This window comes from Platalea leucorodia (assembly GCF_965183815.1).
Source record: "Platalea leucorodia genome assembly, chromosome: 4".
Classification (NCBI taxonomy): Eukaryota; Metazoa; Chordata; class Aves; order Pelecaniformes; family Threskiornithidae; genus Platalea; species Platalea leucorodia.
The window spans coordinates 120,215,890-120,239,739 of NC_138826.1; the positions used below are offsets into that span (position 1 = coordinate 120,215,890).

A 23,850-nucleotide genomic window follows, 5' to 3' on the forward strand; every position below is an offset into this window, starting at 1 on the left:
GGCTCAGGGGTATTGCACGTCATGAGCAAAATGGGTCTTAAGCGGTTACCGTCTCACTGGGAAATGGTTTCCTTTCCCTTTACCTTGCTGCAGGTAACCACAAGCGGCAGCTGGCCGTGGTTGCGTGGTGTCAGGTTGGAACGGTTTGACAGCAGCGATGCACTTGGGCTGGTTGGTTTAGGGCAGGCCACGTGTGCTCGCACAGACAGGGGTTTCAGCATCACACCTGGCAATGGCACTGGGCGAAGCAAAAAGGAGCCGGATCCGGCACCGTGGTGCTACCAGCAAAGGTTGCTGGGGCTGGTTTGCCCCGCTGCCCATGCGTGCGAGGGAAAGGAGACATCTGCGACTATGCAGAGGGGGCAGGAGGCTGGGGACGGGCAGTGTGGGGATGCGAGGAGACTACGCTGCTCTTCCCGAAGGAGACCTGGGTGCTCTCCGAGCCCTGCCCACTCCACCTCTCCCTCTCCAAACCCCATCTGTTCCCCCTGCCTTTGCCCAGGAGTGTGTTTTTTAGGCCCAGTCTCTTTGGAAATTACACAAAATGCCGTCCTCAAGTCATTGAGCAAACCTCCATCCCCCAGCCTTCGCCGTATTTCCAGTCTGTGGCTTGTCGGTCCTTTCTGTCTTTATTTCAGGGAAGCGCCTACTCATGAGGAAGCTTTGGGCGATCTGATGTCAAAATGGATTTGGCTCTCTCTTTGGTGGTTCATTTTCCCGAATTCCCCTCCTCCCCCAGGGATGAGCTAGCTTGCTGATGGCAGCACACCCATGAGTTTGGTGCCCGGAGAAGGAGCGAGGCAGGCACAGCGTCTGCGAGCACAGAAAGGCTGCCTGTGGCATTCATGTCGGCCGCGATACGGGATGTCATCAGAAAAACCATCAGCTTTTCTAATTTTCAGGACAGAGGAGATGGCTTTCAGCTTATAATTGGGTCATGCTTTAAAAAAAACTGCATGACCTCATCGTAAGCAACAAGACATGTGCTTGTTCTCCCCTTACATTCCTCTCCCGACCTCTCCCAGAGAAGCAATCCTTTTGGATGAGAGGCTGTTAATACAGATAGGATGTCTTTTACTTTCCCATCTATCTGCGCTCAGAGACAGCTCATCACCATTATGTTTGAACGAAAATTCTTCTGTTATTACCTTTGCTGGGAAAGTGCCCATATTTGGGGAGGAAAAAGCACAAATCTAAACCCGCCTTGGGAGGAAGCTTCAGTCTCTGTCCCGACTTTGAAGACGATGCTAGCTTGGTGGTGGGTCAAACCAGATGCTTGGAGGTAGAGCCAGCAAACGCGCCAACTCTGGAAGGTGTTTATCTTTAGGAAAATTGATTAATAGTATAGATTTTGGTTTAGTCATTCATCCCTATTTTTGGAGAGGACTCTGCCCTCCACTGTGCTGCCTGTCTCTGGCATTCCTGTTAGCTGAAGAACAATCCCCCCTGTGCAAGCAGACGGCAGGCTAGCGGTGCAGCCTGGCCCCCTCACTTCTGCCTTCGGGAGCCGCCGTCCCCTTCACCCCTGGAATAACACGGGGTGAGCGGTACAGGCATCCCCTCATCCTCACACGGGCACAGGCACATTTTGGACCGCTGGGATCAAAAGGCTGCAGAGGTACCTCTGGCTTATTGCTGTGGTTACGGTGGAGGACGGAGAAACGGAGCAGGGGTTGGAGGTGCAGCAGTGACTAGATGCGACCTGACGAGATCATGAACAGGCCAGCAACTTTCAGCTCATCTCTGCCCTCCTGGTTTGGCAGCCCAGACAGTGGTAGAGACTTTGGCTTGCCAGAGTGGATCTTATAATTTCTCTAAGTTACACTTCTGTCCTGGAAAAGAAATGAATTAAAGAGATTTGCTTTTGCCTTTTTTAAGAATAAAATAAAATAAACCAGCCAAGCCATTTACACTTCATTTCTCCTCCTCGCTTTGAAGCCAGGATGAGCATTTCATGTGTAGAGTCGTTCTGACCCACACGGCGATGTGGGCAATACCGTTCATTGCTCATGCTTCCCCAGTCTCTCTGACGTTTATTGAAGGAGACCATCCTGGCACCCCTGCATCAGCCCCAGGTAGCAGCCAGGCCATTGCAGGGGACGAGCCTCCAGCTGCTCAGCAGCTCAAAGGCAAAAACATTGAGGGTTTTGGCTGTGGCATTGGGCTTCTCTTGGGTAGTAGGAAGACTGGGTTTTGTATTAATTTAGTTCTCTCTTTTGAGGATGTTTCAGCAGTAGATGCCTAATGTGAATTCCTTTCCACTTAGACTCTGCCTTCTCCTTTGCTATCACTAGTGGGCAGGGGATGAACAAGCCCATTTCTTGCGGTGCGGTTCGGTTCAGGCTTGTCTTCTCTAGTTCTTTGATTTTTCTTGTCTTTTGAGCAACCAGAGAGTTTATACAGATAGGTTATATGTACTATTGTGCTTTAAAGAGGAGGAAGCACCATCCATGCCCCTGACCTGGTCCATCTCATGGGGACTGAGCGCCCATTTCTCACGGCTCCCTGCTGTTTCCCTCTGCTCCTCTCATGGGCAGAGCCAAACCGGGACCACAGGCAGCAGCTGGGATAACCCGCAAGCCCCAGTGACTCCAGTGTCCTTTCTCTCTGCACCCATGTCCCATTCCCTGGCCTCCTGCTGCCCCTTCGGCAACCACAGCTCCATCAGTACAAACATCTGCGTGCTCCGGCACGGCTTTGGGTCCAGGTTTTGGGAGCAGGGGGTGAGATTTGCCCCCCAGCAGGACACAATATATCCCTGAAGATGGAGACCCCAGAGCCAAATGTTTCCAGAAACTGAGGTGGTCACCTTTATATGTATCCAGGATTTTCTCAAATTATTCGGCAAATGTCTCTGAGATACAGAGACACTGACGGTCAGGCACGTTCAGTATGATTCAGAGCTTGTCACAAGCATTTTGCCCAGCTCTAGCTCTTGGGCTTTAGCGAATGGTTTTAAGGCAGTCCTTTCCCTGAAAAACACTATGGAGGCAGATAGCATGAATTATTATTTATTTTCACTGTGTGGACAGTTGATCAGTGACAGATGTTTCTAATTGCATTAAGCAAGTGGAAATAATGAGAATTAGATAGCAGATTCTCCAGGAATTTACATTTAGATTGATTTACAATTTGCTATTAAAAAAGCAAATTCAATGTAGACACATTGGTTCTTCAGCAGAAATGGGAGCCGATTATTTTTAATTATTATTTGATTATTTAAAAATGAGCTGTGTTACTGTACTTAAAAATATTTGACTCAAGGGGATGATTTAATATGTGCACTTTATGTCTCCCGAAAAAGACACAGAACAATGAAATTGTTCACCAGCAAACATCTCCCCCACCTCCCCATTAGGGTCATATTGGAAGGCAAATGAAAAATAGGGGCTGCCACAACCCCATCCCACAGCGCTTGTGCAAAATTTGGCCTATGGCGTGACGGCAGTGACCAGATCGGGCTCACCCAAACCGTCTGCGTCCCTGACAAATTGAATTAAGTTGCACCGATGGAAGACAAGCTGCACGCCCCCCCTCAGGCACCACGCTACGCTGAGCTTGGCAGGAATTTCAGGTTGATTCCTCCACGCCGTGCGTTGCGTGCAGCTGATGTAAAGCCAGCCGAGGCGGAGCAGAGGTGGGCGCGCGGGCTGGAGCAGGGCTGGGGGTACCAGCAGAGCTTCGGCGCGCAGAGAGGAGCAGCGTCTGCTGCCTCCAAACGACACATATGTGACAGTTATCTCCCAGTTCATGCCAAGAGGAAATGAGATGTGGTTCAAACCACTGGAGGTTTTCCTTTTGGGACTCTCTCGCAGCTTTTTTTTATTTTATCTCCTAGATTTCAAGTTCAGCTTCAGGCACAGAAATGTGTGAGTCCCTTGTCAGCAGAGAGGGGATTTATGTGCAGTGCAGATTATTGTATGTCTCTGTTAAGCACAGAATCCAAACTATAATGTTTTTTAACTAACTAGCTGGCTCAGCTTTTAATTTTTTTTTCCTTTTGCCTAATGAGAGCCTTATCCAGAACTCCTTGAAGTCAGAGAGTCTGTCTATCAGCTTCGGTAGGCTTTGGATCAGATTTCAAATCACTGATTCATTATTAATTACACATCTGGGACTCTCTTTTCAAAGAGTTCATTGTTAAATAAATTCACTTTTAGACATTACAGACTTGGCATTCTTGTGCATTTAATAAAAGTCTGGCAAACCAGCAAAGAGCCATAGGCCAACTTCTCTTCTGGTATTGATGGATGAATCTCTACTGAACAGCAGTGGTTTACACTAGAAGGATATAACATATCTCTTTGCTCTCATATAACCACTTTCTGTCTGAGACTGAGTCTGTGTTTGAAACTTTTGCCTTTTTTGTGATTTCTCCTCACTTTTTCATAACTTTTCCCTACCAGCAAGAGTTCCTTTGTGGATTCAGGCATTGCAGGACAAAATATCTTTGCCATCTATTTTCCTTTCTCTTCAAAGAGATATTGGCATCTTCTTCCAAGGACAAACTGCAACCACATCTTTAGAGCCTCCTGGGAGAGTAGACAGGCAGGCAAATGTTTTCCTGACCCCTATGGCAAGTGGAATGGAAAATGTCTTTCTAAAGATATATGGTCTTTCCTGTAGCCCTCAATAATCTATTTTGAGTCCAGCCATTGAGACATTAAAGTGACCAAGGAGCTGGTCTGGAAGCTCCATTTACACAGAGGGATAGTGTTTTTGGGGGGGGATATGTACAAATACAGATTTTCCTACTGAAGTCCACTCAATAGGAGGCTAGGCCCTACATGAAAAAGCAGGGCATATTACGGTGTGATTTAATGGCACGGGGTATTCCCACTTTGCAGCCTAAGGCACAGGGACCAGCAACCCATACAGGTCTTTCCTGCGCTGCCAGCAAGGACCTCCTAAGCTGCAGTCAGCCACCCTTTGCTTCTGCAGGGCTACCTAGACACTATGGGAAGGAGGAACTGTGCAAGTCCTTTTTTCTTCTCCTGATGCCAAATCAGATTTTAAAATGGCTGAACGATCCCGGTTAATACCAATGTCCAAAGAGATTGTGGAGATGATAGATTCAGATGACAGCTACCCGGTTTCCAAAACTTTCACTTAATCTACAACTGTTTAAGTTATTTGGAAAGGAAAATCAATAGAAACGCAGTTCCCACCATTTAAATAATGAAGCTCTGAATGTTTATCAGAGGCAGACAGCCACTGAGTCCGTGGCACGCTTTCAGTGCAAGGGATAAAAATCACCACACAGTTGTGGAAGGGACTATGAAGCAAGAGAGGACCGCAACACTGGGGCACTCGAACCCCTCAGCAGTCAAAGATAATTCCCCACTGCAAGTCAGATCTCTCTCCTGTTTTATCACAGAGAAGGACAAAACCTTCCCTCTGCCCAAATTCACCTTCCTCAGTTTTTCAGAAATCACATTAAATATGATTATTCTCTTCACCCTCACATATGATGTGCAGCTCTTCCCAAAACTGCAGCCCTTCAGCATTAGAAATGATAAAGGCATTTACTTCTTGTGGTAGGAGCAAGTTTTGGGGTGAGTCCGCAGCCATCTGGTAGGACATCAGGAGGGAGAGAGAGATCTGTCATGCAGGCAGTGTGACCATTGGCCGGTCAGCAGAGATGCCTTCAGTTCCCATAGGGCCATCAAGATCTCCAGCATCATTTTCTGGAAGTCTTTCGGCTTCCAGCAGCAGCATCTGCCAGCAGCATGACTGACCTCCAGGCTGGCCCAGCTTATGAGACTTTGGCTCTGTCACTTGAAGAAATGGACTGGGAACAGCCTCTCTGATTTCCTTGCCTGCACTGCTGCCTTAGGATCTGCTCCTGCCCATCTTTCACATTGAGTTCAATAAAAGCATGAACAGATAAAGTTACTTAGTCACTTCAATCTCACTTTGCAGTGAGGAGGTGTCTGGGTGAGATGCAGAAAGAGACTTTCTAGACTCTGTCAGGGAGGTTTGACTTCCTTGGGGAAGAGGAAGGACTCCAGCGTCCCTCGAGGTCAGGCAGCAGCTATCCTGTCCATGAGGGAAGCGTGGTCTCAATGCCAGTCACGGTGAAGGACATAGGTCCCTGGATCTGCTCACAGAGAGATGTGCTTGGGTTGGTGGCACAGTGGGTGAGTCCTTATGCAAGGAGAGAGTGTTAGCTGCAGTGTAGGGTTTGGGTTGATGTCACACCAAGCCATCTTCCCATTCCTGGCAGTGCTGAGCAAGCTTTTAGATATTTTGAGGGACAAAGAGCTGTGCTGTCCTTGGGTTAAAGCTGATTGTGCATTTTGGTAGCATATCTCAGACCCCATAACTCCAGCTGGCTCAGCGCATGGCTAGCAGCTTGCTGTGCCATGCCACTACATGGCGTGCTTGGTCTGCTCTTGGCTCCTCTGCGGTGTTCCTGAACAGAAAATGCTCCAAATCCCGTCTCTGGGACACCAAGCCTGTGGGCAGATACACAACATTTCAGTTCAGAAACAGGATCATCTTGGGAAGTCAGTCCCAGTCCCAAACCGGTGGGTAAAGACCACTAGGGCCAATTACAAGCCCTGTCCTCAACCTTCATTCTGCAAAAAGAAAATGAGACAGCCAAGGATTCCCTCTACATGAATCGAAAGCTCATGGGGAGAGAATCAGGTATGACCATCTCTGACCATTGCCCCTTCCTCCGGGCTTGGAGGCACTCCTGCCTTCAAGCATGGGAAGCGGTGGAGCTGGCATCAGCATCCCTTCCTAGATCCCTTTCTTCAGCCGATCTTGTGTGCTCATCCTCCCCTTCCATCTTCCTGCAGACATTACACCAGCCACGGGCAAAGGATCTCTCCTTTTCAGAAACCAGGCTGCCTGTGTTTCCTTTCTACCCCTCCTGCTTAGAAAAATCTTCCCCAATTCTCCATAAAGTCTCCAGGCTTCTCCTTCCACGGTTCATTACATTTATTGGCTAATTCTGCTATCACCCCAGTACACGGGTCATCACCCACATTTGTATGTGTTTACACTTTCCAATTATTTCCTTAGTAGCTGTTTATCACTAACAGTTTTTACCCTGCCTGAGTTCTCTCCTAATCGCTCGGTCTTATTTCTTCTTTATTCTTTCTTTGCAGAAAAAAAGATTTTTTGTTTTTTAATAAAAGACACTCACTATCTCATCTGGTCATTCATTTCACCCTCCTCCTTTTTAATGGGCTTGGTTTATCATGAGCACTTCTTTTGCCAAATATCAGGGGAAATAAATAAGCTTTTCTTATCCCCCCATTAATTCCTATGGTGAGCAAGTATTATTTTGCTTTCTTTTCTTTCAAGCTGTGGCCAATTATCAGTACTCTCCGTTGCCTCCTCCTTTATTTATGGGGGTTGCTGTGTGCCGATGGTGAGCCTGCAGTCAGGAAATGAGGCCCAGCACCCTCGTCCCCTTCTCATCCACCAGCAGATTGTGCCTTCAAGGGTGTTGGGAGCAGAGGTGTTTGGAGGGGGGAGTGGTAGGACCCATTTGGGCACCAGGACGGTCCATGTGCTTCAGCTGCACCGGGTTTTAGTGTTCCCTGTGTTAGTTCAGCAGGTATCACAGGAGAAATAACTGAACATCTGGAAGTGGAGGCAGGACTTGCCTGTGCCCAGGGTTTCTCCATTGCAACTCGATCTGCTCCTTGAAGTGCCCTGTCCCTGTCCCTCTTCTGTTGACATGGGCAACTGCTGGATGTGGTGACTGCCGTGACTGCCAGAGGGGACCAGCCCAGGGGACCCAGGCAGATTCCTTGCTGTGTCCCAAGGCATGCTGGACACGGAAACCATTGCTTCTTAGGGACACACACAGTCACTTGGTTGGCTTTTTATATAGGCTCTGAATGTATAGACTCATTAGGGAAGACTGCAGATAGTACTTAATATGAGGAGCTGAAGGCAGGGGGAGTTTCTGTCCTTTTGTAGGTGACAAGTTGTTGACTTTCTCCATTCCTTGTGAAATAACCATGGTTTTATCACAAGCCTAATCCTTGATTATATTCAGCACCTTCTGCTGACTCAAGAAGCAAAGACTCCCTTGGGGTGCAAACCAAGAGAGGAGGGGACCCTCTCTCTCACAGGACAAGGTGTGGTAGACCCTGTCCCACGGCCCAGGAGAGGCACGGGCAGGTCCTAGCCATCACTCTGGTGAACGTGAGGGCCACACTCACGCACAGGAGATTAGAGACTATCAGTGGGTGCGTAAGTGGAGTAACACTGATTTACTGTGCCTTGGGAGCTGGACCTATGCAATGCATCATTCTTTTATTCAGCTTCAAGGTTAAAGCAGTTTGCTTAGCCATCCCATTTCTTGCGGTCTCTGACCACTCACCTCCCTGTAGCGTCTGAGCTTTACCACCAGGCATTAAGCAATGTAACCAACATCTGGCAAGTGAGGCTCAGCCTCTCTCTCTCAACCTTCCCAGGGGAAGAACTGTCTGTCTGATGTGTAGTATTTTCATAGCATGCTTTACATTTGAGTGTGTTAAGCCAGAAGCTTCAAAACATTGTGGTATGTTCTTAATATAGCAACTGTATATGTACAGATAATTAAACTGATGAGAGCATCCAGGGAGACCAATATGCTTCAACTCCAAGCTCTTTAAGGGAGGGAGTATCTAATATTGCTGTATGTATGGAGAATCTAACAGTGGAGTCAGCTCTCTTGGCTACATCCCTAGGTGTAAGTATGGATAAAGAAGATGAATGCACAAAAGCCTATGCACCCATTATGCTTCTGAAGGCGTCCCCCTTCCCCAGTCTCAACATATGAGGATGTAGCTCTCGTTAAGTTTAATTATTTTCTCTGCACTCACAAATGGCGTGTAGGATAAAAAAGGAAGATCTAATTCTATGCATCAGACCTAGCACTATTACTGATTTTATTTACTTTTATTGCTGTTAGATTTGCTAAAATCTGAACTAGCTTATCACGATTCATAAGATGGTCACGTAGGTTTTGCGTAGGGTTTTTTTTATACATGATTTTAATGTGTTTAGAAAATGTGCCACAAAAATAAGCATTCACTTAGCTTATTAAATATTTTCAGCAATGAAGAAGTGACTTGGAGTCAGGATGGAAATAAACATCCTTATTCAGGAGAGATTTTTAAAAAGCAAACAGAATATAAGAATGCAGCTAAGCTAGTATGTCTTGGGAAATTATTTTTCCTTTTCCACATCAGCAATAAGAGATCAAGAGCATTTTCAAGCACCAATTTCTGTAGGCTGGATGAAGGGAGATGGACATTTCTACAGTTGATTTGAAACTGGATGAACTGGAGCGCTTCAGAGGTTTACAGTCGAAAAGATAAATGGATTGTGTGAGCTGTCCAATTTCATTATGTGCCCTAGCCAAACTCTTTCTTTAATGTTTGATAGAATTATGATCAAATATTTCAAAATAAAAATGCTGACCTCTGTAGAAATTGTTGTTGACCTTGTCAAGGTAGCTTTAATGCTTAAAAAGAATACCAACAATCTCTCAGTGATATAAAACTTCAACAGATGCTACCAAATCAAAATATATATAGAAGGCAGCTGGTTATTCACACTGGCCGAGCTCTTATCAAACCCTGTTGTCGGCTGAGTGTGAAATGGATTCCTGCCACAGAAAGTTGGCTCTGAAGCTCGCTTCATGTTCAAAGTTTGATTTGCCACACGTGATAGTCGCATGATTTAAAACACAATTGACTTTCTTGCAGCAGTTGACTACCCTTTTTCAAAATTATACAGATCTCCAGAAACTGAAAGGCAAGTACACACAAAGACCCAAAATACTTTAAGCCAAACATTTACGATACAGATTATCTGCATAAATTTGTCATGTTGGAAGCGCTTTCTTAAACTAGGCCGTATAACTTTCAACCCAGCATGCTGCAAAGAATGCCATATCCGTGTCTTTTTTCCTTTGCATTAAGACAAGGGTTTGAACCAAAGCCCTGTATACAAACCCTGTTATCTCCACAGCATGTGCAATTTGCATCTTGAGCTGCTTCAGTTTGTATTCATTTAGCATCAATCTCCAATTGAAGAGCTCCATCTAATCTGGTCTCTGTATCCATCACTGCTGTATGTTACGTGCAAAGCAAGGTGAAAAATCCTCTGCAGACTCCAGTTCTATGATAAAAGCATGAGATATGCTTAGTCTCACTAATATCTTTGCTTGCTTAAATTGATTACAGACAATGGCAATGAAATCCAAAATTCAGCCAGTGTCTCTGTTGGTATCTTTGTTGCAGGGGCAACTTCCACAGGTTAAATGCCTTTGTGTTGCAAAATGAGACTTTTTTGACTCTGCAAGAATGAGGGAAAGAAGAAGAAGGTGCCTGACTACCCAGGCTTCTTTCAGGCCACTCAAAGATATCGGGGTGCAGGAGCATGCTAAAAGAACAGTTATACAAAGCAGAAAACTTGTAACCCAAGTAACAAAGTCAGTTGTGTTACGCCAATGTAACTCAGAAGGTCATCGCATCCCTGCTTCACAGCGGGAAGCAGGTCTAGAGCAGCATTCCTTCCCCTCGCCTAAGACAAGTTAGAGAAAAGAGACAACAGCTTGAGTTTCTCTTGTATTTGGGGAGTCCACGTCTAGGGACTGAACCCAAACCAGCACACAGCTCTCTTGCTTGGCCAGGCTGCAGTGTCCTTCACCGTGGGACCAAACCCAGGGGAGGAGACAAAGCCTCATACTCTGCCTTTTGGATTAAGACAGCATTGCGTGGAGCTGGCTGGCTGTGAGTGCGGCTAGGTGACAGGCAGAAAGGATGGGACTTGCCATGCACAGCTGAGCTCTGTCTTGTAATATGTGCAAAACGTTGCTACAGAACCTGCTACCACATGAGCTAATTCTTCTGATTTAGGAATATGTGAAATGTGGGTTTGTTTACCTGATTGTGGCTACTGATGGCCAGTTTGGGACCATCCTTTCTCTGACTTGGCTCATGGGGAGGAGAATCAATGCCTTTGTACTAGCAGAAGCAACAAGTCAGAACTTGCTCACTGGCTCATGGACTCTGCTGGTATCCAGCTGGATAAACTCTCTTCCCCTTGACTGAGGTGGGCAGATCCGTACTGGCATGTAGAAGTGGTTCCTGACCCAAGCTATCCCCCAAATGGTGCTTGGGCATTGTCTGGGAGAAAGTTACCTCCCACAGGCCAGCACTGTGCAAATGGTGCTGCAGTCTGGAGACCATTCGTGTCCATGCTATGGCCTTCTTCAGGTTACTAGTACTAACATAGCCAGTGCTGCTAAACCATAGAATCATAGAATCATTAAGGTTGGAAAAGACCCTTAAGATCATCGAGTCCATGGGGATCCAAGTGCCAGATATGCCCAGTCACAGTTATCTGGAGATTAGGTGAACTGGGAGATGCTTAAGCCACTGTGACCTTGAAAATAGTGTTTTGCTTTGAAGCACAGATGCTCTGTCTTCTGCTTGTATGAAACCAATGGTCTTCAACTAGGGCAAAGTCCTGCTGTGTGTGGGTATCTTCCTTCTGCTCTGCTGATCTGTTGTCCATATTCTTCTCATTTATACGTAGAAATCTCATAGATGTTTCATGCAAAAGGAGATGGGAGGCTACTGAACAGATCATTAACAGGTTCAAGACATTGAGAATGATTTGAAGGGCTAGTGAATCTAGCCATCATAGCTAGGAATGTTTTTTTTCTGCTTTGAGGGAACTGAATTTGCTTGAAAGTTGATTGTTTGTTGTCCACATAAGTGGGTACCTTTTTTGTACTGGTCTTTCTGAGTTTGCACCCCATAAATTTGCTATAAATTCCCTGAAAGCTCAAAGAAAATCTCAGTCAAAACTGTCAAATTTGGGATGTATTTTCATTAAAGCTGTATTAATCCACAGAATGCAGCAGATGACAATACTATAAAACCTCCCATGGAGTTCAGAGTAGTCTCCTGAAAACATAGTGTTTGCTAAACACATAGCAAAGCAAGCAGCCAGCCAGGCTTGTCTTCTAGGAGTGTCTTGTAAAGGACAAAACAGATCTGATGTTGTGTTAGATTTTGGAAGAAACCCAAAGAAAGATAATAGAGGAAGGATCTGTTTCCTCCAACCATCCAAAAACAAACCTAGAAAGTTTAAATAAAGAATAATAAAAGTTGCATGCACAAATTGACTCGGGGCAACTTTTTAATTTGCTTCAGTGATGTTTTCATGGCTGATTAGATGAGCCGGCAGTGACCTTGGCAGTGCTACAAAAGCAATTTTTACATCAATCAGCATAAGGAATTCCACACTTTCCATCAAATCCCTCGTAAAAAGATGCCTGCTTGCCCTTGCAATCTGGGTTCACTTCTGCGGTTGGCCAGATCTTCTCACTTGGTTCATGCTCCTGGGCACTATGCAGTTGGAAAGGACTCAAGGGTGGCTGCGTATGAGGTTACCCTGCACAACCTCTTTTACTGCCCAGAAGGATTACTCAGGGAGAATGTCAGGATTTTGACCACTTGCCTTTGATTCTCAGGCCTCTGGAAATCCCATGCAAAGAGCTGCTTGTGCCTGCACAGATCAGCGCTCTGGCGTATGGGAGGTAGACGGGGAGACAGTGGACCTAGCGCAGATGCTCCGTGAAGGCGATGTGCATCTAGCCAGCACGTCCAGACTGCACAGCGCAGAGATGCAGACTCCTGGGGGATCCCAGGCAGAAATACCTTACAGTGTGTTGCTCCTGCTGGCACCCCAAGCAGCTGGGGCAGGACATCAGTCTTGAATGCCAGGCACAGCATCCTCTCCCTCTCCCCAGCCCTGTGGGAGACAGCGATGCAGATTCCCACATGGGACGCGGTCTAAGCAGCCACCAAATCATAGAACCATAGAACGGTTTGGGTTGGAAGGGACCCTAAAGATCATCTGGTTCCAACCACTCTGCCATGGGCAGGGACACCTCCCACCAGACCAGGTTGCTCAAAGCCCCATCCAGCCTGGCCTTGAACACTTCCAGGGCTGGGGCATCCACAGTTTCTCTGAGCAACCTGTTCCAGTGCCTCACCACCCTCACAGTGAAGAATTTCTTCCTTATATCTAATCTAAATCTACCCTCTTTCAGTTTAAAGCCATTACCCCTTGTCCTATCACTATGCTCCCTTGTAAAAAGTCCATCTCCAGCTTTTTTGTAGGCCCCCTTCAGGTACTGGAAGGCTGCTCTCCAGGAGAGAAGAATCTCCTTGTGCGTCAAGTCTGTGCATGAAAAAACACATGTACACAACGTGAGGGCCAGCCACAAAATTCAGCTCATCTTTCTTCCATCTTCAGCCCATCAGCTGGCTCTCTCAGCTGTACATGGGGACATTAGCTGCTTCCAGCAGAGACAGAGAGGAGATGGAGCAGGCAGAGGGCTAAGGGAGGAAAGAGGGAAGCACTGAGGCTTTTGTCCTGCATGAGAGAAAGGTCTGAGCATGGAGCAGTGCAGACAGGCAGATTTCCCATCCCAGCACCAGTAGCAGCTGGCAAAATGCTGTTGGAGTCACGGGATGATACAGAAGACAACAGAGAGGAATGGGGTCACTGAGCATCAACGCAGACCCCATCTGAATGGGGGAAGCGTGCAGCTGCCTCTGCGTCAGGCAAGAAGGGGAGGAGGGATGCTACAGACCCCAAAGTGCCTTTCTCCTCCCACCAACTGCTTCTCATTTTGGCTTTGATATGAATTTGCCATGCAGACTGGGCTGGCTCATGCTCTCTGCTTTCTCTGACTACAAAAATATTTAAGCAGATTCACATTGCTAATATGTAGGGGAATTAGAGAGTGTCAGCAATGGCTTCTGACTTAAGATATTGACTGTCAGGTATTAGCTGAACCCAGAAATGCAGCTATCTGTGAATATTTCGAAGGCAACTTGTCAGTAGGGTGTTTCTAATCCTTTTACCAAACAGACTTTTTCAAAAACTTGGGGATTTTTTTGTCTTTGTCTCTCTGACCCTAATAAATCTTAATTCCCACAACTTGCGGGTGTTGACTTTCCAAGAAAAACGTCAATGGCACTCTGTCACCACCCTCCACGTTCCCGAGGAGGCTGCTGGAGGCAAGTTGTCTCATTTTCCTATGTAAATGAAGAAAAGAGATTTTAGAGCCAACCGCTGACTCTGGGAAAGAGGTGCTGTGTGTGCCAGTGCGAGCAACGCTCCCACCGTCGGTCCCCGACACTGACGGAGTTCAGCTGTTTTGTGATAAAAAATAAGGCTTTCCCTTGCCAGGCATCTTGCATTTCAATGAATAATTTTTCACCCAACTACATCCCAGCCTGCTTTGATTATGTGCACTCCATATATTGACACAGTAACGCGGAGCTGAAGTTGAGGAATGGTGGATCTATCCCATAAGGGGAATTGCAAAGCTGAAACCCCTAAGGCCCCAAGCCTTCAGCCTGAGCAGTTTTGTACAATGTTATTACGCTGCATTCGGATGAGACAATAGCTGAAAGGGCCGTTATTTGGTATTTACATAACATTACTATGGAGCAACTTCGGATTTTTCTTTTCTTCGAAGTGTGTAAGATGAGTTAAACAACCGGGTGATGGAGCTGTTGGCAGAGCCAATTTGACAAGAAGAGAATTGCGAGTGAGTGACAGTTCAATGGCCCTTGGATGAGAGATTTCGGTCTTTCATGCACAAGGAAGCAGGGGCGGGAGGGAGTTACGGTCCGTAACTATCACGGGGTAATGTACTGCCTAATGAATACGGGTATACACGTGCTGCTGGCCTTCAGCAGATAAGGCTGCGGGCCACAGAATAACCAACGCCTGGAGAAACAAAGTGGGAACACAAAGGGTCTACACGGGCATCTTTACTGCCCTTATCACTGTGGTGCTGGAGCATAGCTTGGTGGCTGGTTTTAGCAGATGATCTAATTCAGCGAGGGCACCTGGAGTTTGCTTCCTTAGCAAACAATAATAGCTGGTGGAGGGGAAGAATTGTGCGCGAATTGGCATTTTGCACTTTTATTTCCTCCTGATTACACTGCCCAAGGCTCAAGACGGGCCAGAGCCACTGCCGGCTGATGAAGATGTGTTGTACCCTGCCTGGCGGTACGGCGCGGGGCACAGCCAAGGCAGGAATTACTCTGTATTCATGCAAACCGCTCCTTTTTCCACCTCACCTCTCCTGCTGATGGACTGGCCGCACTGCACACCGCCCCCAGCCTACATTTCAACTCAAGCCACCAAAGAGATGTTTTTCAAATGTCCAACCTTTGAATGTTTAGCAAAATTGGACCAAGCCAGCAAGATCCGAGAGGCTGGTTTGAACTGGACACACTTCACGGTCCATGTTGCAGAAACCAAACCTGCTCGGGAACTCACTGGACAGCATCTGCTATGTCTGCACTCATAAATAAAATAGGTTGTGGCTCTCTGGCTGGGCTGGAAGCCACATGGCACAGCCCGGCTTTTGTTCCTAGGGGTAAACTCCCTCTCTCCCACAAACAGGGTGGCCACCCCTGGGACCGTGTCTGGTATGGGCTATGCCCTGCTGCCTTTGGCTTGGAGGGTGCCAGTGGACCAGCCTGCACCAGCACATGCTCACAGTTAAATAGCAATGGTTCGAGACAGCCCTGGAGCCTGTGCCTGCCCACAGCTGGGTTATCAGCACAAAATTGGTGCAGGCTGAGCACTGGTACTGCAAACAGTCTTTAGCATTGCAGGACTTGGCATAGCAGTGTCTCATCTCTGTATTCTCCTGATATATCTCGCTGCAAGTCCCTCCAGCAAGGAGACAGTGGATGATAGCGGTCTTTCTAATCTAATGAAACGAGGCATTACTAAGTGTGATCTAGTTACCTGGTTCCCACAGTTCAGCGTGTCTCTGTGCTGGATGGATTCGGGTGGCATGCGTCTGTCCATATGTTTAAACTATGCATTTCCCAGAGACCTTCTGCCACAGAGAATTAGGGAAAAGCTATGAAATGGGGGAGGGGGAATAGACAGGCTTGTTTGACAGTTAATAAAACAATAGAATATACTTTGTGTGTGCCTGCGTTTCTAGGGACGTACCAGCAGCTGCTAATACCGTGTCATCTGTTTTTTATTCATGGCACTGCTGGACTGTGGATAGATAATCTCTCTCTATAACTCACTCATTTCTAAGCGTAATGGGAAGCTGTCACAGAGAAACATGCTTCTCTGCCAAAAGTGGGCAGCCTGTCTTTCCACTGGGGAAACACATGACTGGAGTTCCTCGGGCTGCTCAAATCCCAGTAACATTGTATTTTAATTATATTGAATATTTAATACTGGAATGCTTGTGTTTCTGCTGTATATTCCATGATGACCGACAGAATGACCTGCTCAAGCCACAGAGAAATCCTTGCACTTCTCTGATTTTTCTGGTTGAGATAGGCAGATGTTTACTCCCCAGGCGCTGAGCCAGCTGAGGCGCCTGTGGCTCAGTGAGATGAGCTCCCAGTTGCACCCATGGTGGTACTTGGGCTACCTGGCTTGCAGCCCCCAAGGAGAGCCTCCTCGGACGGCAGCACTGCCCTCTTAGGACAGGATTTGGCCTGAATCAGGTTAGATATTTACAGTGTTGATCCTCAGCTGAGGCGATCACTGAGCCCTCTTGGAGAGAAACAAGTATTTGTAAGACTTTGGGCTTGTTTTAGGATGAGTTGCCCCTAGAAGCTTCCCCCAGGTATTACAAGAGGATTCTTCTCCCCAGAAGCCCTCTTCATCCTCCTCCCATCCTGTGGCCAACACATGCCCATAATGCAGCAGTATTATCACTAAACCTGTGTGACAGTGACGACGTCTAGTGTTAGGAGGCACCGAAAGGGCTTTTGCATGTCACCTTGTGTAGCAAAGCCTTGCATCTCATCTCCTTTTCCTCTCACCAGCACTGGAGAGGTCTCTTGTGAGCAGACCCCAGCCTGCTTGCCCAGTGGGGCCAGCAGCCCATGTTAGCGGGATCACGCTAATGAGAACTCATCCAATAAATACATGAAAGAGCTGTGATAGTGGGGGCGTTTTGACATTGAATCAGTATGACCCATCCCTCATGCAGCCTCCATCCCCCCTTCCCAAGGCGCTCTCAGGGCTGCCCTTCCCCTCCCCGCTTGCCTTTAGTGCTTGCCGTGCTCTGCCGTTACTCAGGGAAGTTGCCTTCATGTCTAATTGGGAAGAGACACCTGTACAGAGTGCACCTGTGTATCTCTTTATAGAGATAAGCACAGTGCATGGAAGAGGGACTCATCCCCTGTGGTTAATTTGTCAGTGCTGAATGCTCCTTAAAATAGAGGCAAGGAGGTAAAGACAGAGCCCAGGCGTTGCATGCACTGTGGTTGTCTTGGTGTGGTTCTCTCTAGCACAGGCTGTGCCTGCAGTCCGGGGTGTGGGAGGCTCTTCTTTAAGGAAGGGGGAAAGGCAGGGAGGCAGCCCTGGGAGTGTCAGCCAGCTGTGATCCCATACGTACCTTCTTCACTGTCTTTGGTGCCTTTGCAGAGGCTTCCTTGGTGCAGGTTCAAGTCACAGAGCTGCTGTTGAGGCTCCGTTCTTTCCCTGCCACCTCCTGACACCACTAATAAAGCTCTCTCTTTCCTCCAAGTCATTATTTGAACAAACTTAAGTTGTTTTGGAGGGGAGGGAGGAAATGAGTTCATTGCTTCAAGGCTGCAGGAGCCGGGGTTGCAGAAGAGCCCCGGCCATGTGCTCGCTGTGCTCCTCGCTGCTGTGGCAGAAGCACTTTGCGGTTGCAGAGCATGATGGAGCATTTCATATAAACCTCTCAGGCATGGCCCAGGGCACAGTGAAGGGTGTCTGGGTCATTCTGCTAATAAAGAGGCAGAGCCTAATGAGTCCATCTCTGCTCTCCTGCCTCTCCACGTAGGAAGGGAGAAACCTCAGAGTGCTCCCAAGGCAGGTTTGACTTCACAGAAGAGTTGCCCACTCTACAGATGACCAGGAATCCCCTGGATGATGCATTGATGCCATCATGCCTGGCAGGTGGATCCATTGACCCAGTACTGAGGTATTAAGTTTTGTGGAAAGTGTTGTGTTTGCAAGTCCAGAGAGCCCAGGCTGCAAAGTGTCGCTTGTCCCAGGCTGGAGGAGGAGTTGAGGAGTACAGGTAGGGGTCCAGAGCTGGGAAAGCCCTTGGCTTACTGCCATGCAGAAAAGCCTCAGGGACAGTGTATTTGAGTATGAAATGGCTGGTGTGTGTGCCAGAGACTCCACTATATGGGAGCATGGGTCCCTCGGCCCTTCCTCCTGGCAGGGGAGCCACAGCTCCAGTGTGCTGGGACAACCAGGGGCCTGCTGACTTCTCTAGTAAAAATAACAGTTGATTTACAGTGCATTGTTCTTCACGTACATCTTTGCAAAGAGGGTCCTGTAGCGGGAGGGAGCAGCAGGGGAAACCCTGGCTGAATAACGTTGCTCTGACAACCCACCCCCACCAGCAAAGCATGCTCAGCTCTCCCTGCTCCAGCTGAAGGATTTCTGCTGGGGTACCCTGTCACAAGCTCAGGCCAGCCAGCTGCAGCTCTGACATGCTCCCCCAGGCTGCTTTCTCTGATGCAGGTTACATGGAGGATACCAGGAAGGTGTGGGTAGGAAGAAGATGAAGAGCAGCAGATGCAGAGGGCTCTCAGCATCTGCCTGGGCAGCTCACAGTGCACCACAGTCCAGCTCTGCAGCTCTGCAGCTCTGCAGCATTGAGGACACGGTTTGGTTTCTGGTTTGAATGCCACCTGTTATTCCTGATTTATGCCTGTGGGATTAACAAGCTATCTTACTGACCGTCCTGCTAGATTGGATGTAGAAGGTCCTGGGTCCGCTTTCTATTGGTTTCCCTGCTCTCCATCTTCTTCAATGTGTCTGTGACGGAAGTTTTATTAATGCAAAATGAATATCCCTCTGGAAAATGAAGTCCAGAAATTAATAATGAATTAAAACAACTTGCCACAGGCATTGCTAATGAGCTCTTTGTCTGCGCAGCTCATATGAAAGGAGGTCATTGCTCAGCCGTTCCCACTGCGAACGGCAAGCAGATTAACCGTTACCATTGAGCGTGTGGGTCTCTCCTGAGACAGTGGGGCGGGCTGCAGCCCGGCTTGTGCCTGGCAGGGTTTTCCTGCCCTTATCCCTGCTGTGCAGGTTTGTCTTGAAGAGTCTTTGCTACCTGGAGAAGACCCCTTCCTCCTCTCCCCTCCAAAGACTCAGGTTGCCGATCTGTGTTGGGAGGACAGAGGACTCATCCCACTGGAAAGGACAATAACCTTGCAGAGCTTAAGAGGAGAGTGGAAAGTAATCTTGGAGGGGACTAGCAGGGCTTAACTTCACTGCTGTAAGCCTCTTCAGGGACGCTGGCCCAGTAACTAACCTGGCACCACTCCAGCACTGGGTCTGCATCTATTGTTCTTTTCCCTTATCTTGCAAGGCAAAGGGTTATCCTCCCTTATCTGCTACGGCAGGCTTTGGAGGAGGCCCCATGGCAAGGGCAGTGGAGATCGTGCCCCTGCCGAGCCCTGGGGGCAGGAGGGGGGCTGTGCTGGGAGAGAAGCAGCCGCCACCAGGCAGTAGGGAAGGGAAGGCTGTCATGCCATGCTGACCACCTCTCCGTGGCTTTTTCAGCAGCCAGGTCTCACTCAGCAGAGATAAGGAGGCAACATGTTGTATTCACCCCCCATCTTGCCTGGGGAGGGTGGCTGGAGGCGGGTGCTTTCATGTGCTGCTCCTCACTCGATGTCGGGCCTGGATGCAGCAGTGCGTGGGGCAAGGGATACTGGGCATCGCTTCTCCATGATGTGGCTAGACATCAGAAGGGGATTTTACCCTTTGTCAAGTGACCCTTGTGACAGCGCTGGCTGGCTGAAGCCGAGGGACCCATCACCTCCCCGTGGCCACAGCCACCCTGTTTCACATCAGCCATTTATTGCTCTGTTCTGCTTTCTTGTGAAATACTAAAGCTCAACCTATCCCCTCCAAGTGCTTAACTCAGGCTTGGGAAAATGCTGCTGTGTTTGAGGCATGCTTTTTTGCCACCCTTCCCCACCCTTGCCCTCTCAGGTGGGACACCCAGCAAGGCTGGCTGATGTCTCGGTTCCTTGCTTGGCAGCACAATTGCCTATTTATCAAATAACTGAGTCACCCCAGAGCACTGGGAGCCGGGCAGTGCCAGCCACGCAGCACCGCCCCTGCAATGCGTGCTGTCGTGGGGATGCCCAGATTCACCTCCACCAACTGTCCCATCCAGTGGCCCTGGCCATAGAGGGGTCAGTCCTGCCCTCCCCTACACCCATCGCTGGCTGTGCGTTCCCATCCCTCCTCCTGCGGTAGCACTGGGCTGGGAAGAAATCCCTTTCTGGTGCAGAGAGAGTTTGGCCCGATTGGGAGAGAAAGGAGCAGGGAGGCTTGGGCAGGAGTGGGGGAAAAGCAAGACTTGGGCTCTCAGGCTGCACACTGGCAGGCACAAACCCCCTTCCTCTCTCTCCTTCACAAGTTTGTGTTTGTTTGTCTGTTGTTAAACTGAAAACTCATCCAGTGCCCCCAGTAAGTACATGCACAGAGCCTATGTCTCTCTGGATTCACATGGCAGTCTTACCATCCTCTGCATCACAGTATCTGGGTACCTCATAAGCCAGACTGTAGCTTGTCCTTAAAAAGCTCTGGCAAAAGGAGGTTCATCTTACAGGAGACAGGGATGCTGGGAATGTCCATCCCACCCAGCCCAATGCCAGGAGGGAAGTTTCTGAGGAGTCTCCAAAGAGACTGGCGTAGCTGGTGTGCTCTTTGCTAGGGTCCCTGAAGGGACTCAAGGGGACAAAGGACAGGACCACAGCCCCATGCCTGGTCCGCTCAGCTCTGAGTGCCGTTCGGGAGCTGGTTCAGGAGTCTGGGAAAGGCAAGGCAGCAGGTAGCGTAGGCATCGCAGAGACTCCAACGGTTGTGCCTGAGAAGTCTGACTTGGGAATTAAAATTAAGCCTGCTGCATCCCACCTATTCGTTATCCGCCAGGCTGTTCTTCCCACACAGCAACTTGCCTCATGTTTGGAGGCTGCTTTAAGCTACTGCTGCATTTAGGCATGGCTATTGCTTCTTTCTTTGCTGGCATGACCTAGAAACCACCCTTGCGTTGGGTGCGCAGACAAGGAGCAGTATGGATGGTGCTGGTAACTACATTGGGACGTAGCAGGCAGACGGGTGGGTGGAGGATGGCATAACGCTCACATGAATGCCAGAGAAGTATTTCAGGCTTGGCTCAGCTGTGTCAGGTACTAGGACAGTGTTGGATTTAGGACCATTTTTAGAGAGCGGTTGAGAGTCCTATGAATCTATTTGGAAATTAAGTACAAATCAAGCTTTTTTTAAACACAAGCTGTGTTTGTATTTACAGGACAGGACAGTCAATTAGGACAGCAGGGTTCTCAGGTCCCTGCCACCCATTTTCAGCACATCATCATCATTTCATCTCTGTTTAACAACAGGTTCACGTCTGGGGTAACTCTGACTCAGCTGCTTGGCAGACCCATTGGGGCAGTCAAGCCTGCAGACAGCTTTATTTTCACCGAGGCTTGCAGCACAGAGATTTGTAGACCAAATCCTTATGAGCAGACACCAGGGAACATTGTTGGGATCTCTGACCCCAGCTGTGCCAGTGCTGCTGTAACCATTGCAGCTCTGGGATCTGGGGCTATTAGAGGCTGTGGGATCACAGGCTGCAGCTGCCTGGATCCTTTCTACCTCTGTTTCCTACCAGTGACAGTCAGGACAAGAGCTCTGTTATGGCCAAGACTTCGGTAGGAAACACAGGAGCTCAGCAGAGCTGGTGAAAATTCATAGAGGCAGTAGGACGCATTAGACTTAAATAAGTTTTAGCAGAAAAGGTAGTAATGCACCATCCTCTGTACGGAGTGAATAGTTTCTCTGAGCTTGGCTTTTATGCTCTTACAAAGGGTATTTTGAAAGTGTGTGTTACTTTCCTCTCTTTCCAAATGCCTAAATTTGAGCATATATCCTTATTTCTAAATGACAAGCAATACTGAATGGAAAACTATTTTGTTCTGTCATTTACTTCTCATTTGGTCCTGTCACATCCTACCTTTTGGCACTATGTATTTTCTTAGTGTTATGAGCATGTATCTGTGCTGTGTGTGTGAGAGTGGGTGTCTGAAATGTGTTTGCAAAGGTCCTTGATAAAAAGCTTTAACAACTAAAATTATCAGAGAGGCCTGAGTGTGCTGGTCATGGTCTGAACACTGGCAGGCGGCAGGTCATCTGTCTGCAGAGACATTAAGCACTGAAGGGGTCAGAATCACCAGGTTTTTAGTATTTACCTAGAAGGGAAACTACTGTTTCAAGGAGCTAATGTTGCTTGCAGATTTAGCTTGAACACCGGAGGGAACATAAAAGCAACAGCAGTGCAGTACCTTCAAGGGCAGCGTTTCCCTCCAGAAGCACAGTGCAGTTCTTATCCAAGTTGTCCTCGTTAATCACTGTCTTTCATTCTTGTTTTCCAGCCAAAGCTTTTGGCCAAGGAGTTGCTTGACTTGGTGGCATCTCATTTCAACCTGAAGGAGAAGGAGTACTTTGGAATTGCATTCACAGATGAAACGTAAGTGTGAGAAATCAAAGACCCAAGGGGAACTCTTAGACCACAGGAAATCTTGGTGGTTTTGTCCTACCCAAAATGACCAGCGTAGAAGACCTGTGTACCCCAAGGTTCTAGACCAAGGTCTAGGGAGGCATGGACCTCACATCGGAGTCTGTCCTGTCCTGCCTCTTCTGCAGAGGGCTGGAGGCCTCTCATGGCAAGTTAAGCATGGCCTGAGGTGTACAGAGGCAGTAACAATCCCTTCCTAATCCCGTGTTCAAAGAGTTGGTGTCATTTGGCATTGGTAAAAGGTTAACTTAAGCTCTCATGGACTTAAGATCCACTCGCTAGTTCAAAATTATTACCAGATTGGCAGAACTGTTCAATTAAAGTGTTAATCCCTTTATTCACTCAAGCCTGAAAAGTAATGCTAAGTTATTTCAAGAAAAGAAAAAAAACCTCACAAAATTACTGTATTATTTCTGATGTTTTAGATCCCAGATTAGAGTTTCTTAAAAAATGGAAAGAAGAAAGTATAAGAAAGGAAGAGAGTGTCAAATTTAACGTGAACGAAAAGCATTTTTAAATATAAAATTTCAGTTGTGGAAAGGATTTGACCTTACCAGGAATCACACAACAGCCTTACGGCTGAGCTAAACCAAAGGATTGGACCCTGACTCTGCAGTCACCTCAGGCAATGCTGGTTGTTTGCCTTGAACCCCAGCTCCCAGAGTCCTAGCATGACCACAAAATTTGAAGTTTTGCCTCAAGACAGGCCATTTCTACCCCCTGTTTAAAATTCAAGTATAAAATTAGCACTGGAGAAACACTAAAGGTCTGCCAAATGCTATGATTAGTCCTAGACTTTGACCTCCCTACTTTGACCTGCACAGTCTCAGCTATTTTTTTCCAGCTGCCTGTTTCTCTCTGTAGTTAGACTATCCTTGGCATATGGACTGTCTCTTGTATGCGCACCCACCATACTTCACCTTGGTTTGCAATAGGGTATTTTTTGTATATTAATCAGGAAGAGGCTTCCTGCACCTATATTGTTTTAAAAAAACCAAGATTGTCAAGCCAATGTTGTGTTCCCAGAACAGCTGAGTCAGCGGTATTGCTGTCAAGAGCCAGCTCCACTCTCCTGCTGAAATGGCAGGGAAATGTAAATTATCTGCTGGAATAATGATTCGGGATCGGGTAATCAGAGGCTGCTGGATAATTGCACAAACATAGCCGCATTCATCTCAGCAGCAATCGCCCTCTAGAGCCAGTTCCTTTGGCAAGCGCCTGCCTTG

General features: G+C 47.8%; 1 protein-coding gene across 3 annotated transcripts in view; it reads left to right on the forward strand.

The window, feature by feature from the left end:
- FRMD4A (FERM domain containing 4A) overlaps positions 1-23,850 on the forward strand; it is a gene marked incomplete at its 5' end in the record, with an annotated part of 385,473 nt that overhangs the window by 257,485 nt on the left and 104,138 nt on the right. For all 3 annotated transcript variants that reach the window (XM_082310334.1, XM_082310333.1, XM_082310332.1), the window contains one exon: positions 22,482-22,576. In XM_082310334.1, the coding sequence (XP_082166460.1) occupies positions 22,482-22,576 (95 nt within the window). The remainder of the gene's footprint in view (positions 1-22,481; positions 22,577-23,850) is intronic.